The 14,834-nt window shown below is 41.9% G+C and overlaps 1 protein-coding gene across 1 annotated transcript; it reads left to right on the forward strand.

Moving 5' to 3' along the window:
• The first annotated feature begins 12,291 nt into the window (after positions 1-12,291).
• Positions 12,292-13,688, forward strand: LOC121990375. The gene is made up of 2 exons (XM_042544513.1): positions 12,292-12,905; positions 12,975-13,688. The coding sequence occupies exons 1-2, from the start codon at positions 12,849-12,851 to the stop codon at positions 13,245-13,247; spliced, it is 330 nt and encodes a 109-aa protein (XP_042400447.1). The 5' UTR covers positions 12,292-12,848; the 3' UTR covers positions 13,248-13,688.
• The last annotated feature ends 1,146 nt before the right edge of the window (positions 13,689-14,834 follow it).

The following is a 14,834-nucleotide window of genomic DNA, read 5'->3' on the forward strand; positions in this document are numbered from 1 at the left end:
GAGTGGCCTACTCGGTAGCAGCGAACCCTCCCCGTAATGCCTTACGTGGGGGATTTCAGTAATGACCCCCTCTTCACCGATGCTCTAGCTCAGCTAAGGTGCTGGCGACTAGACTTAACGAGACTACTATCTGAGAACGTGTTGTCATTCTTTAGGCTGAGCCACATCTCTTCTTCTGAGCTGCCTCGCTCCCTGGGTAAGTTTTGCTCGATCTTGCATTACTTCACTTTTGCTGTGGTGACTACAACTCTGGTTTTCCCGCACAGCCAACACCCTGCTTCATGCCTCTAACATCCAGCCTCTTCCCTTTAGCGAGCAGAAAATAATGAGGAGAAGTAGAATCATATTGGATAGGAGACTTCTTCCACATGCTGCCCCTGCCCGGCTAGGAACAACTACCACTGCCCCTCCATCAGTCCCACAACCAACTTCCCGGTCTGCCCCTCAAACAGCTTCGGAACCTTCTATCAGACCGACCCTCCAACCTCCTTCAGGACTAGCGGACATACCCCCGCCAGTCCTTCCTTCCGAGCGGCTTCCCGGGCATCCTGGCAGGCACGTCTCGTTGTCGATCCTACCAGAATTGCTGCCCCTCCCACGGCTCGGTGATCGCGATCTTCGCCTGAAGACTCTGACTCGGACGACCAACCCTTGGCTCACAGGTCTCGCCGAAGGCATATTGGCCCAGACCTAAGCTCTGCCGGTCCATCCGTTGAACCGGTCCCTTCAGCTCGGCATGTCCAAGAGACCCGTGTGCTAGCCAACAGTCTTGGGATGACCACAGATCCTCCTTCCACGCGTTTACGGGAGCAAGCTCCACCTTCTTCTCAACCTGCTTCTTCCTCTTTACCTGTCAATGCTCCTTCACTAGTACCAGGCGACATGACAGGTCCTTTGGCTACTCCCCTGGCTAATGAATCACGACTGGGGACATCTCACCCAGCCCCCCTAATCCTCTCGACCCGACGACCTCATCTTCACAGCTGCAGGGCCCCTCCTATCACCAGTATTATTCTGCCAAGCCTTCTGAATCAGGGCTAATGAGACAACATGACGCTCCCACTAGCTATCTTGTCATGAGAGGTATAGACCCCCTAGCATGAACTACCTTTAGGTAAATAGTTAAACCGCTAGATTTATTTAATTTGATGGTTTATTCATTAAAAAAAAAAGGGGGAAGTTGATGGATTCAGAAAACAAAAAAAAAGAGATAATAATAAAAACTAAAAGTTACATAATTGAAATATATATATGAATGGTTGAGCCTTATCTATAGGGGAAGTTAATGAATTCAGAAAACAAAAAAAAAGAAATAATAATAAAAACTAAAAGTTACGTAATTGAAATATATATATATAAATGGTTGAGCCTTATCTATTGGGGAATAAAAAAAAAACTAAAGCCAATAAATATATATGTATGCTTTTTTATATATATATATATATATATATATAAAGAAAACGACATAGGGAAAGGGAAAGAAAAGGAAGTGGGGGAAAAGAAAAGGAAGTGGAAGGGGATGGCCGTCGTCGTGGTCGTTCTCGCCAAAGCATAGTAAGAGGACAAAAGCGTGAAGTTCTTGAGAGAGGCATTCCGACCAAAGGCTCCTCGCTCGTGCTCCCTATCTCCTTGCACCAAGGATCAAGATTTGAACATTTTACAAGCACAGACACTTCTTGCTGGATCTACGACATTCAAATAATATTATACATGTTGAATTGTTTTGCCTGTCATACCAGTATCCTAGAAATTTACTCATGTCTACATAGTATTTGCATGATTTAATCAAGTTCTACTAGGTTCTGGGAGGGAACCTGATAAAAGGATTATTTTAAATGATTAGGGAAATTATGGAATTAGGATGATATGTTTTAAGGCTAAGTTATTTAAAGTAGAAAGATTGCAGATTTAGTCTTTCAAAAACCAGTAGCCATTAGGTCTCCTTTTCCTTTCCTGATATATGTGCACCATTCATTTGATATTATGCATGTTATATTGTTAAGCATGACATACCACTTTCATAGGAATTTACCCACGTTTGTATGGCGGTGCATGGTTTAATCAAGCTATACCAGATTCTTGAAGGGCGCATGATGAAAGGACTCTCATGGAATTTATGAAATTAGGATGTTTATACTTTAATGCTAAGTTATTTAAATTTAGATCATATCGCACCATGTTGAAAGGTAACAACAGGTGGCAAATTCTCTTTAGCCTGACATTTCTATCATGTTAGTTGCTGGTGAAACAAAATATATATATCAGGATTTTTATTATCATGATGACTTGGAGGGAGTCCGGTTACGGGAAAAGGCCCCAGAGAGAGCCCGATTACGGGAAAAGGCCTCAGAGGGAGCTCGATTACGGGAAAAGGCCCCAGAGGGAGCTCGATTACGGGAAAAGGCCCCAGAGGGAGCCCATTTACGGGAAAAGGCCCCAGAGGGAGCCCGGTTATGGGAAAATGCCTCAGAAGGAGCCAATTTATGGGAAAAGGCCCCAGAGGGAGCCTGATTATGGGAAAGGACTCCAGAAGGAGCCTAACATTGGATTTCCATATTAGGTCACGACCCAGTGACGAGGGTTACCAGGGTTACCTAGCTGAGATTGATCAATTGACTAGATGATAATAGCCCGTCACTTTAAACGATTACACCTCACCTTAAAGGAAATATTGATATATGATAACGATTAAAGCTACACAATGATATGGAGATTGGTGATGAGCTCTTGAAAATTCTTTTAGCACCAGCTTGTGTATACTAATGTAATTTCTGGATATCTTTTCCTATTTTGTACTGTGCGAATTTTATATCTCTCATACTGCATGCTACCTTCCTATTACATGTACACTTATCTCCTTCATGCTGGACTTATGTCTTCTCTCATTTAATATATATTCAAGCAGTAACAGCTGCTATCTTCTCTTTTATTATCGAATGCCAATCTTGCTTATCTGTTTTTCTACCGAAGCATGTAATTGAATTTCTTTGCATAAAACAACTGCTATCTTCTATAGATATCTCTTATCTTCCTTTTTAAACTGAAGATCGTTAACCCAAAGATGTTGTATACGTGATATTTGTTATTACTGGTTAAGAAGTGCTGAGCCTTAGACTCATTCAATTTGTATGGGTGCAGGTGATAATAATTATGAGGTTGAAGGTTCTGACGCTTGACTAGACCGGGCCACTGCAGTACACACCCGAGGACCTCGTTGCTCACCGCGTTAGGATAGGACAATAATTTTTATGATTTATGTGGGAGAAAAAAATAATAATAAAGAAGTATGCCTAAACATTATTCCTAAGTTCTGTTATAATTAGACTGATTTCTTTAAGATTTTTTTATTCACACTGGTATGGTCACACTAAGGTTACCTGCCAGTAGCATTTTGCTTGTTCCATCATGCTTTGATTATATATCTCAAATTCTAGTTTTCTTTTCCTCACATGGTGGTGCATATTCATTCATTTAGATTACCTACTTTTAAAAAGTGTGTTAACGTGCTGTACACCACATGTCTACCTAGGCAAATGCACTCAATATTCACGTTTGTATAATTGGTGCATCTCAGCTGAGTTAGCTTATTATATCAGTCTAAAGTATACTGGTATTATTTATTGTAAGTAGGAATTAGGGTTGTTTCAGTTGGTATCAAAGCAAAGATCTTGAAGGGTGTGTCTACTATTGGTCCCGGAAAGCTCAAGAAGTCAAGCCTCAAGTCTGTGAGTTTTTACTGCTTTAAATTTTATGCATTAAAATTAAATACTTTCATGATATAAAAGAATTTGGAGGATATATGCTATTACATTTATGCGCATGACGCTTACATACTGCATGGGACGTTGGGTGCAGATATGGCTCCGAGACGTGCTATTAACGGAGATAGGGATGAAGAGGGACGTGAGGAGGTGCGACCCCCTCCAGATGCTGCTACATGATTACTTGAAGGAATGGCTCAATTATTTGAACAGTATGCGGGTAATGCTAATAGGGGAGGGCAGCAGGACATCTACGTGCAGTTTAGGAGAATGGATCCTAAAGATTTCTCAGGTACTACCGATCCATTCGTGGCGGAGGGATGGATCCGTTTATTAGAGGTGATCTTCTGATATATGAATATGGCTGATGCTGATAGGGTCCGTTGTGCCATCTATCTGCTGAAAGACGACGCTTCCTTATGGTGGGAGGGAGCCGAAAGAGGGGTTGATCTAAAAACCTTGACTTGGGAGGATTTCAAGAGAATTTTCTATGATAAATACTTTACAACCGACATTCGGGGACGACTAATGAGGGAGTTTATGAGTCTCCGCCAGGGGGATTTAACTGTTGCGGAGTTTGTCAAGAAGTTTGATAGGGGTGCCATTTTGTGCCCCTTCTTGCCAACGACGCTGCTGAGAAACTCAGACACTTCTTGGATGGTCTTAGGCCTACTATCCGCCGAGATGTTTTCCTCACAAACCCGGCTGTGTATAATGATGCTGTGAATGGAGCTTACAGGGCAGAGCAGTCTTTGAAAGACATAGCATGGGAGATGCAGAGGAAGAGGCCACAACCACAGCAACAACAATAGTCGAATAAGAAGTCATACATGGGGTCACAGAAAGGACAGTAAAAGTCTCCGGGGCAACCCAAGCAACAACTGAGAGTAGCTACCCCAAAGACCGAGGAGAAGCCACTGTGCAAGGAGTGCAACCGCCAACACCATGGCAAATGCATGTGGGGTACCTACAAGTGCTTCAACTGTGGAGAAGATAGACATAAAGTTGTGGATTGCCCAAAGAAGAAACAACCTATGGTTGGTCGAGCTTTTGTGATGCATGCCGAGGAGGCGGAGCCAGACACTACGCTTATCACAGGTATACAGGCGATTTTAAACATTCTATTACTAAAAAGTAGGAAATGCTAGGCATATACGATAGGGTAACCTCCAGGTATATTGAACTTGGCGATGTATGCTCTGTTAGTTAGAGCCCTAGAGCCAATCATTTGATGATTGTATGGACTCATTGTATCATATTCTTGTATATTAATAAAGACATTTGTTTGGTTATTATACTTATTTGTATTAGTGCCAAATAGACTAAGTATAATAGCGTCCTTGAGTAGAAGGTTCATACCTATATCAATCGATTAGTTGAATCGATAGTGAGATGATATAGGGAACACTACTCTAAATCATTCCTAGTCGAGTATTAACATTCAGGGACAATGTTAATGCAATAAGACTAGCATGTAGGTCAGCTCGATGACTTGATCTCACAAGTCATGGATATAGAGATATCAAGCTGACACATGGGTATACATTGGAGAATGTATACTGAATGACCCGCTATGAGAAAGTATCATGGATCGTTATATGAGTGTCATATACTTTCTCATGTGGCTATTAGTATGACTATTAGTCCTTAGACCTGAAGTCACCATGGATCCCTACATAAGGAGTTATGTACTTTGGTTTCGTCAAACGTCACCCGTAACTGGGTGGACTATAAAGGCGATTACCGGGTATATAACAAATTATGCAGAGGGATGTGAGTGATGTAGATGGGATCTATCCCTTCCATATGACGGGAGCGACATCAATATTCTTGATAGAGTGAGACCACTAAGTGCATGACCATGCCCAAATGAGTCAACATGAGATGTTGAACTCATTTGATTGAGTGAGTCTACTTGGGGTTCAAGATTTAGATTGATTAGAGGATGACACGGTTTATGTCTCATATTGATCAATCTAGATGTCTAGGATAGAAGGACACTTGTCATTGTTTTGTGAGGAGTCACAATTGGTAGTCACAAGGTGATGTCGGATCTCGACATTCTTGTAACTTGGGTAGTAATGATGTGTTGCTAGATACCGCTCATTACTTATACTCCTAAATGTGTTTAGGGCATTGCCAACGTTACAAGAACCTATAGGGTCACACACTAAGGACAATTAGATGGAGATTAGGTTCATATGATGAACCAAGAGGATTAGATTCATTTGATGAATCAAATTGGATTAAGAGTAATCCTAATTGGGCTAACTTGAGTTCGACTCAAGTTGATTCATGTGTTCAATGAGTCTAATTTAGATTTTGACTCATTGAATCAATTTAATTAAATGAATTAGATTCATTATATTAAGTTGGCTTGAATCAAATGGTTAGATTAGATCAACCATGGAAGAGATTGGGTCAAGTTTGACTTGACTTAAGAAGGAAGACCAAAGGTTAATTTTGACTTGACCTTTTGCCATCTCATTGGTGAGTTGGCATTAGGTGGACCAATGATGATACTCCACATCATCATGGGTGCCACCTCATGGAAGTTACAAAGCCATTCTCTTTAATGGTTTCATATTAATTGCAATTAATGCAATTAATTTGGGGGTTTTTCACCATTGAGCTTGGCCGGCCACTTTGTGTTTTGACTGTGATTTCAATTTTCATTCAAGTGGTGTATCTTCTTCTTCCTCCTCTTGAAGCTCTTCCTCTCCCTCTCCTCCTTGCTTGGCCGAACCTTACCAAGGTGCTAGCACACCTTTGTGTGAGGTTTTCTCCACCTACGTGTCCGTGTGGATACTTCTAGAGGACCGACGCTTGACGGTCTTGAGATCCGGCAACTCCTTGGACGAGCGGGAACGCGAAAGGGCTCGCTTCGAAGGTATAACTCTCATCTAGTGTAGATCTAGAGTCTTTGAAACTCGTACTCGTATATTCGTTCGGTTTTTCCTTGCACGAATCCGTTGGTTTTGGGTGATTCGGGGTTTCCGCGACGCGAAAAGCGGTTTTCGCGGTCCGAAAAACCCAACATGCTCATATGTTTAAAATTGGGCATGGTCTAAGGTGAATTTTTTTTTATTTAAAAATGATGATAGGCTTGAATTGTTCCATGGCATTGTGGTCGCAGGCAAGATATTCATCGCAGGCATAGGTACTTATGCATTGCTAGATTCTGGGGCTACACATTCATTTATATCTGAGACCTTCTTAAAGCGACTAGGAATCTTACCAAAAGAGATGGATTTGGGATTTAGAGTCATAGTGCCCTCGGGCAAACAAATGTTATCTACTAAGATGGTAAAGGATATTGAGCTTAGACTATAGACGAATGTGGTTTGGGCAGATTTCATTGTGTTGCCGATGCCTGAATTCGACATTATTTTGGGGATGGACTGGCTATCACGGAATGGAGCTTCGATTGATTTCCAACAGAGGACAGTATCTATTAGATCGACTAGCGGGAAAATATTTACCTTTGAGGCAGCTCAAAACACATAGTTGCCGCCTATTATTTCTTGTATAGGTGCAAGGAAGCTTTTGCGTAGAGGCTGCCGAGGATTTCTGGCTAGTATTATTTCAATACCTAATGGCACCTGTCAGAAGATTGAGGATGTGGAGGTTGTCAGAAACTTCCCTAGCGTATTCCCGGAGGACATTTCTGGCATTCCCCCTGAGAGAGAGGTGGAGTTTTCTATCGAGTTGGTGCAAGGGACAGTGCCGATCTCTAAGGCGCTATATCGACTGGCACCTATAGAAATGAAAGAGCTAAAAGATCAGATTCAAGACCTACTGGATAAAGGATTCATTCGTCCGAGTTTTTCTCCATGGGGCGCGCCAGTATTGTTTGTGAAGAAAAAAGACGGGAGCATGAGGCTCTGTATCGATTATCGAGAACTGAATAGAGTCACAGTAAAGAACAAATATCCCCTGCCTAGAATTGAAGATTTATTCGATCAGCTGCAAGGAGCTTCAGTATTCTCGAAGATAGACCTTCGTTCGAGATACCATCAGTTGAGAGTAAAGGATGTAGACATCTATAAGACGGCCTTCAGAACTCGGTATGGACACTACGAGTTTATGGTAATGCCATTTGGGTTGACAAATGCCCCCGCGGTCTTCATGGATCTCATGAATCACGTATTCCGGCCATATCTTGATCAGTTCATCATTGTATTCATAGATGATATTATGATCTACTCGAAGGATAGAGAGGAGCATAGTCAGCACTTGACGATAGCCTTACAGATATTGCAAGATCGAAGGTTGTTTGCCAAATTTAGCAAGTGCGAGTTCTGGCTAGAGAAAGTGGCATTCTTAGGACATATTATCTCGAGAGACGGGGTAGAAGTTGATCCTTCTAAAGTCGAGGCAGTCAGAGAATGGCTGGAGCCTAAAAGCGCAACCGAGATACGAAGTTTCTTAGGCTTAGCTGGCTATTATCGTAAATTCATCAAGGGTTTCTCTGCCATTGCGGTGCCCTTGACAACTTTGACGAAGAAGAATGCCAAATTTGTATGGGGATCAGATTGTCAAGATAGTTTCGAGAAGTTGAAACAAGCCCTCACTACCGCACCAGTTTTAGCTATACCATCCGGGCAAGGAGAGTATGTGTTGTATACAGATGCATCAAGGATAGGATTGGGCGCAGTTCTTATGCAGCATGATCGAGTTATTGCGTATGTGTCTAGGCAACTGAAGGCACATGAGAAGAATTATCCGACTCATGACCTTGAGCTCGCCGCGGTCATTTTTGCACTAAAAATTTGGAGGCATTATTTGTATGGTGATAAATACAAAATTTTCACCAACCATAAAAGTCTCAAATACTTTTTCACCCAGAAAGAGCTAAATATGAGGCAACGGAGATGGCTAGAACTTGTGAAAGATTATGATTGTGATATTAGCTACCATCCCGGGAAAGCTAACGTAGTTGCCGATGCGTTCAGCCGAAAAATGACAGTCATAGCCCAACTGTCAGTGCAGAAACCTCTTCAGACAGAAATTCAGAGGTTCAATCTGGAGATGTATGTAAGAGGCAGGGCTCCTAATCTATCCAATCTGATAGTGCAGTCTACTTTGAGAGATAGAATTCGAATAGGGCAGGCTACGGATGAGCAGTTACAGAAATGGAAGCAAAGAGATGAAACTAAGGGCCGAATGTTATATACAGTTGAGGACGACATCGTCAAATATCGAGGTCGACTTTGGGTTCCTAGTGTAGATTCTCTTAGAGTTGAAATCATGACAGAAGCCCACAATACTCCTTATTCTATCCACCCGGGGAGTACAAAGATGTACAAGGACTTGCAATTACTCTATTGGTGGCCAGGTATGAAATGAGACATCCTACGTTTTGTATCTGAATGCTTAAATTGTCAGCAAGTCAAAGCAGAGCATCAGAGACCAGCTGGGATGCTCAGGCCACTTCCTATTCCTGAGTGGAAATGGGAAAACATTACGATGGATTTTGTTGTAGGCTTACCAAGTACAGTAAAGGGTTTTAATGCAATTTGGGTGATAGTAGATCGTCTTACCAAGTCAGCACATTTTCTACCCGTGAAGACCACTTTCTCCATGACTCAGTATGCAGAACTGTATATCCGAGAAATAGTCAGATTACATGGGATTCCAGTTTCTATTGTGTCTGACAGAGACACAAGATTTACATCCTCATTTTGGAAGAGTCTGCATTATGCTATGGGGACTAAACTAATATTCAGCACGACATTCCATCCCCAAACAGATGGGCAGTCGGAGAGGGTGATACAAATTCTGGAGGATTTACTCCGAGCATGTGTGATTGACTTCCAAGGAAGTTGGGAGCCGAAGCTACCTCTAGTGGAGTTTACCTATAACAATAGTTATCAGTCATCTATAGGAATGGCCCCTTACGAGGCACTTTATGGAAGGAAATGTAGATCGCCCATCCATTGGGATGAAGTTGGAGAGAGATCCGAATTAGGTCCAGAAATCGTGAAGCATACAGCAGATTTAGTAGTCAAGATCTGGGACAGGATGAAAACTGCTCAGAGCCGGCAGAAGAGTTATGCCGACAAACGAAGAAGAGATCTCAAGTTTGCAATCGGTGACCACGTGTTCATGAAAATAGCACCTATGAAGGGTGTTATGAGATTTGGCAAGAAAGGCAAGCTCAGTCCGAGATTCATAGGACCATTTGAGATCCTAGAAAGGGTGGAAGCATTGGCTTATCGAGTGGCTTTGCTACCTAAACTTGCAGGGGTGCATAACGTGTTCCACATCTCGATGCTTCGCAAGTATATGTCAAATTCGTCACATGTGCTGAACTTTGAACCACTACAACTTACAACAAAGTTATCCTATGAGGAGAGGCCCGTTCAGATATTGGGCAGGCAAGAGAGAAGGTTGCGGAACAAGGTGATAAAGATGGTCAAGGTCAGGTGGAGGGATCACTCGGAGGAAGAAGCTACGTGGGAGACCGAGGCTGACATGAGGAGTCGTTATCCAGAGTTATTCGGTGAGTTTTAATTTCGAGGACGAAATTTTATATAAGGTGGGTAGGAATTATAACGCTCAAGACCCCTTAGCATGAACTACCTTTAGGTAAATAGTTAAACCGCTAGATTTATTTAATTAGATGGTTCATTCATTAAAAAAAAAGGGGAAGTTAATGAATTCAGAAAACAAAAAAAAGAGATAATAATAAAAACTAAAAGTTACGTAATTGAAATATATATATATATGAATGGTTGAGCTAATGAATTCAGAAAAAAAAGAGATAATATTAAAAACTAAAAGTTACGTAATTGAAATATATATATATATATATATGAATGGTTGAGCCTTATCTATTGGGGAATAAAAAAAAACTAAAGTCAATAAATATATATGTATGCTTATATATATATATAAAGAAAACGACTTAGGGGAAAGGGAAAGAAAAGGAAGTGGGGGAAAAGAAAAGGAAGTGGAAGGGGACGGTCGTCGCCGTGGTCATTCTCGCCAAAGAATAGTAAGAGGACAAAAACGTGAAGTTCTTGAGAGAGGCGTTTCGACCAAAGGCTCCTCGCTCGTGCTCCCTATCTCCTTGCACCAAGGATCAAGATTTGAGCATTTTACAAGCACAGGCACTTCTTAAGCCCCTGTCCTTTTTGTTTGCTGGATCTGCGGCATTCAAATAATATTATACATGTTGAATTGTTTTGCCTGTCATACCAGCATCCTAGAAATTTACTCATGTCTACATAGTATTTGCATGATTTAATCAAGTTCTACTAGGTTCTGGGAGGGAACCTGATAAAAGGATTATTTTAAATGATTAGGGAAATTATGGAATTAGGATGATATGTTTTAAGGCTAAGTTATTTAAAGTAGAAAGATTACAGATTTAGTCTTTCAAAAACCAGTAGTCATTAGGTCTCCTTTTCCTTTCCTGATATATGTGCACCATTCATTTGATATTATGCATGTTATATTGTTAAGCATGACATACCACTTTCATAGGAATTTACCCACGTTTGTATGGCGGTGCATGGTTTAATCAAGCTATACCAGATTCTTGAAGGGCGCATCATGAAAGGACTCTCATGGAATTTATGAAATTAGGATGTTTATACTTTAATGCTAAGTTATTTAAATTTAGATCATATTGCACCATGTTGAAAGGTAACAACAGGTGGCAAATTCTCTTTAGCCTGACATTTCTATCATGTTAGTTGTTGGTGAAACAAAAAATATATATAAGGATTCTTATTATGATGATGACTTGGAGGGAGCCCGATTACGGGAAAAGGCTCCAGAGGGAACTTTATTATGGGAAAAGGCTCCAGAGGGAGCCCGATTAAGGGAAAAGGCCCCAGAGGGAGCCCGTTTATGGGAAAAGGCCCCAGAGAGAGCCTGATTACGGGAAAGGACTCCAGAAGGAGCCTAACATTGGATTTCCATATTAGGCTACGACCCAGTGACGAGGTTACTGGCACCCCACCGTCAGGTACCAGGGTTACCTAGCTGAGATTGATCAATTGACTAGATGATAATAGCCCGTCACTTTAAACGATTACACCTCACCTTAAAGGAAATATTGATATATGATAACGATTAAAGCTACACAATGATATGGGGATTGGTGATGAGCTCTTGAAAATTCTTTTAGCACCAGCTTGTGTATACTAATGTAATTTCTGGATATCTTTTCCTATTTTGTACTGTACGAATTTTATATCTCTCATACTGCATGCTACCTTCCTATTACATGTACACTTATCTCCTTCACGTTGGACTTATGTCTTCTCTCATTTAATATATATTCAAACAGTAACAACTGCTATCTTCTCTTTTATTACCGAATGCCAATCTTGCGTATCTGTTTTTCTACCGAAGCATGTAATTGAATTTCTTTGCATAAAACAACTGCTATCTTCTATAGATATCTCTCATCTTCCTTTTTAAACTGAAGATCGTTAACCCAAAGATGTTGTATACGTAATATTTGTTATTACTGGTTAAGAAGTGCTGAGCCTTAGACTCATTCAATTTGTATAGGTGCAGGTGATAATAATTATGAGGTTGAAGGCTCTGACGCTTGACTAGACAGGGCCACTGCAGTACACACCTGAGGACCCCGTTGCTCACCGCGTTAGGATAGGACAATAATTTTTATGGTTTATGTGGGAGAAAAAAATAATAATAAAGAAGTATGCCTAAACATTATTCCTAAGTTCTTGTTATAATTAGACTGATTTCTTTAAGATTTTTTTATTCACACTGGTATGGTCACACTAAGGTTACCTTCCAGTAGCATTTTGCTTGTTCCGTCATGCTTTGATTATATATCTCAAATTCTAGTTTTCTTTTCCTCACATGGTGGTGCATATTCATTCATTTAGATTACCTACTTTTAAAAAGTGTGTTAACGTGCTGTACACCACATGTCTACCTAGGCAAATGCACTCAATATTCACGTTTGTATAATCCGTGCATCTCAGCTGAGTTAGCTTATTATATCAGTCTGAAGTATACTGGTATTATTTATTGTAAGTAGGAATTAGGATCGTTTCAAGAGGTCAGCTGGCTACTTGTTAGGATGAAAGCGTTCAGCAGATGGAGGACCTATCTATACCTGACCGGACGGATAGGTTCTCGGTGTTGTTTGTCCAGGTGAGTTTTACCTGTTCATGCAACAAAACTATTTCCGCTCTTCTCAAACACTTTACTTTTTTGGCTCAGGCTCATGTCGAATCTCTGGTGGTGAACAAAACTCTCCATCTCCAGTACCACCGTAGTAAGATGCTATCAGATAGGGTAGCTGAGTTGGAACTACACTTGAACTATCCTACAACGGCCGACCGCGCCCAAAGGGCCAAAATAGGGGCCCTGAAGAGGACCAACGCCCAACATCTTCAATCTCTGTGGGCAGCCGACCAACAGCTCCAAGCCCTTCGTGAAGAAAAAAGTCAGGCCGAGGGTCTCCATAAGCAGACTGTGGATCAACTGACCTAGGAGCTGAAATCGAAAGAGGCCCTCCTACAAGGACAGAGCCAGACTTTAGAATCCCAGGCCGCTGAACTGTTTGCCCTGAAAGCTGAATTGTCACAGGTCCGTTCTGGCCTTTCTGGAGTTACCTCAGCTCTGGAAATATATAAAGCGGGAGAAGTCGAACGTTGCAGGCAGAGACGAGAAGCCTACCTCCATTCCAGAGAGTTTGGCGTCCAGGTCGAGGATCGCCTTGTGACCTCCATTGCTTATGGTGCAGCAGGGGCCATGTAGCAACTATATGAACAAGGATACTTTAGGTTTGATCCCCCTGAAGACTTCTTGGATCATCATCGTATTTTGGATGAAGTACCCAATGAAGTCTTTTCTGCCTTTAAGTGATTTGTATTCATATATTGTATAAACCGAACTAATTTCTACTTAATGTTCTATCTTAGCTCTTGCTTTCTATGTATGAGTCCAGAGTGGGTTTGATGATTTACAAAGGACGTACAAAAAATGTAAACAATCCCGACCAGGCAAACATTCTCCCAGGCCGGTCGGGTAAATACTTCCGACCTGCACTTATTCAGCCCAAGTTTTCAGAAAAGAAAGTGACCTAGGTGCGGTAAAGCCGCAGATAATTAGTGCTCTAGAGCTAATCTAGATTCCTACCCCGGGCATCCTGCAGGTAGTACGCACCTGATGTCAACTTTTTAATAACTTTGTAGGGCCCATCCCATTGAGGTGCTAACTTGGCCACGTCTCCCATGGGGTTCGCTCGCTTCCAGACCAGGTCCCCTTCTCCAAAGAAATAAGGAACCACCTTCCTATCATAATTTTGCCTCATCCTCTATCGATAGGCAACTAGCCGAGCTGTCGTTCGCTCGCGAGTCTCGCTAATGAGGTCTAGCTCTGCTAGCCGTCACTCGGCGTTCTCCTTGTCGTACAACATTCTCCTACTTGAAGGCACCCCGACCTCCACTGGTACCACTGTCTCACTGCCGTAGACCAGGTAAAACGAAGTAAGACCTGTGCTTTCTCGGGGTGTTGTACGGTACGTCCAAAGAATACTTTGCAGCTCTTCCGCCCAATCTCCTCCCATATGGTTTAGCTTAATCTTCAGTCCTCGTACAATTTCTCGGTTGATAACCTCAGTCCGCCCGTTACTTTGTGGATATGCTACGGAGGTGAAGGCCTAAATAATGCCAAACCCCTGACACCAAGCCTATATCTTCTGACCTTGAAACTACCTTCTATTATCTGATACCAGCTTATGGGGGTATGTCGAATCTGCACAGAATGTTTTTCCATAAGAATTGAATAACCGCTCTCTCGGTAATCCTGGCCAGAGCTTCGGCTTCCACCCACTTGGAAAAGTAGTCCACGACTACCAGTAAGAATCGCCTTTGACCAGATGCCATAGGAAAGGGTCCAACAATGTCCATACCCCACTAATCGAAGGGACAAGAAACTATAGAGGTCTTTAGTGTCGAGGTGGGCATATGCGTTAGATTTTGATGTTTCTGGCAGGACATGCAAGTGTTCACCAGTTGTTGAGCATCCCTCTGTAGAGTGGGCCAGAAATATCCAGCCAACAGTACCTTACGAGCT

This window comes from Zingiber officinale, chromosome 6B, assembly GCF_018446385.1.
Source record: "Zingiber officinale cultivar Zhangliang chromosome 6B, Zo_v1.1, whole genome shotgun sequence".
Lineage (NCBI taxonomy): Eukaryota > Viridiplantae > Streptophyta > Magnoliopsida > Zingiberales > Zingiberaceae > Zingiber > Zingiber officinale.

Excerpts from the sequence above, each read along its gene's own strand:
- LOC121990375 (XM_042544513.1), top strand. The coding sequence starts at position 12,849 with ATGGAGGACCTATCTATACCTGACCGGACGGATAGGTTCTCGGTGTTG. Across the intron at positions 12,906-12,974 it reads TCTCGGTGTTGTTTGTCCAG|GCTCATGTCGAATCTCTGGT; the intron begins GTGAGTTTTACC and ends TTTTTGGCTCAG.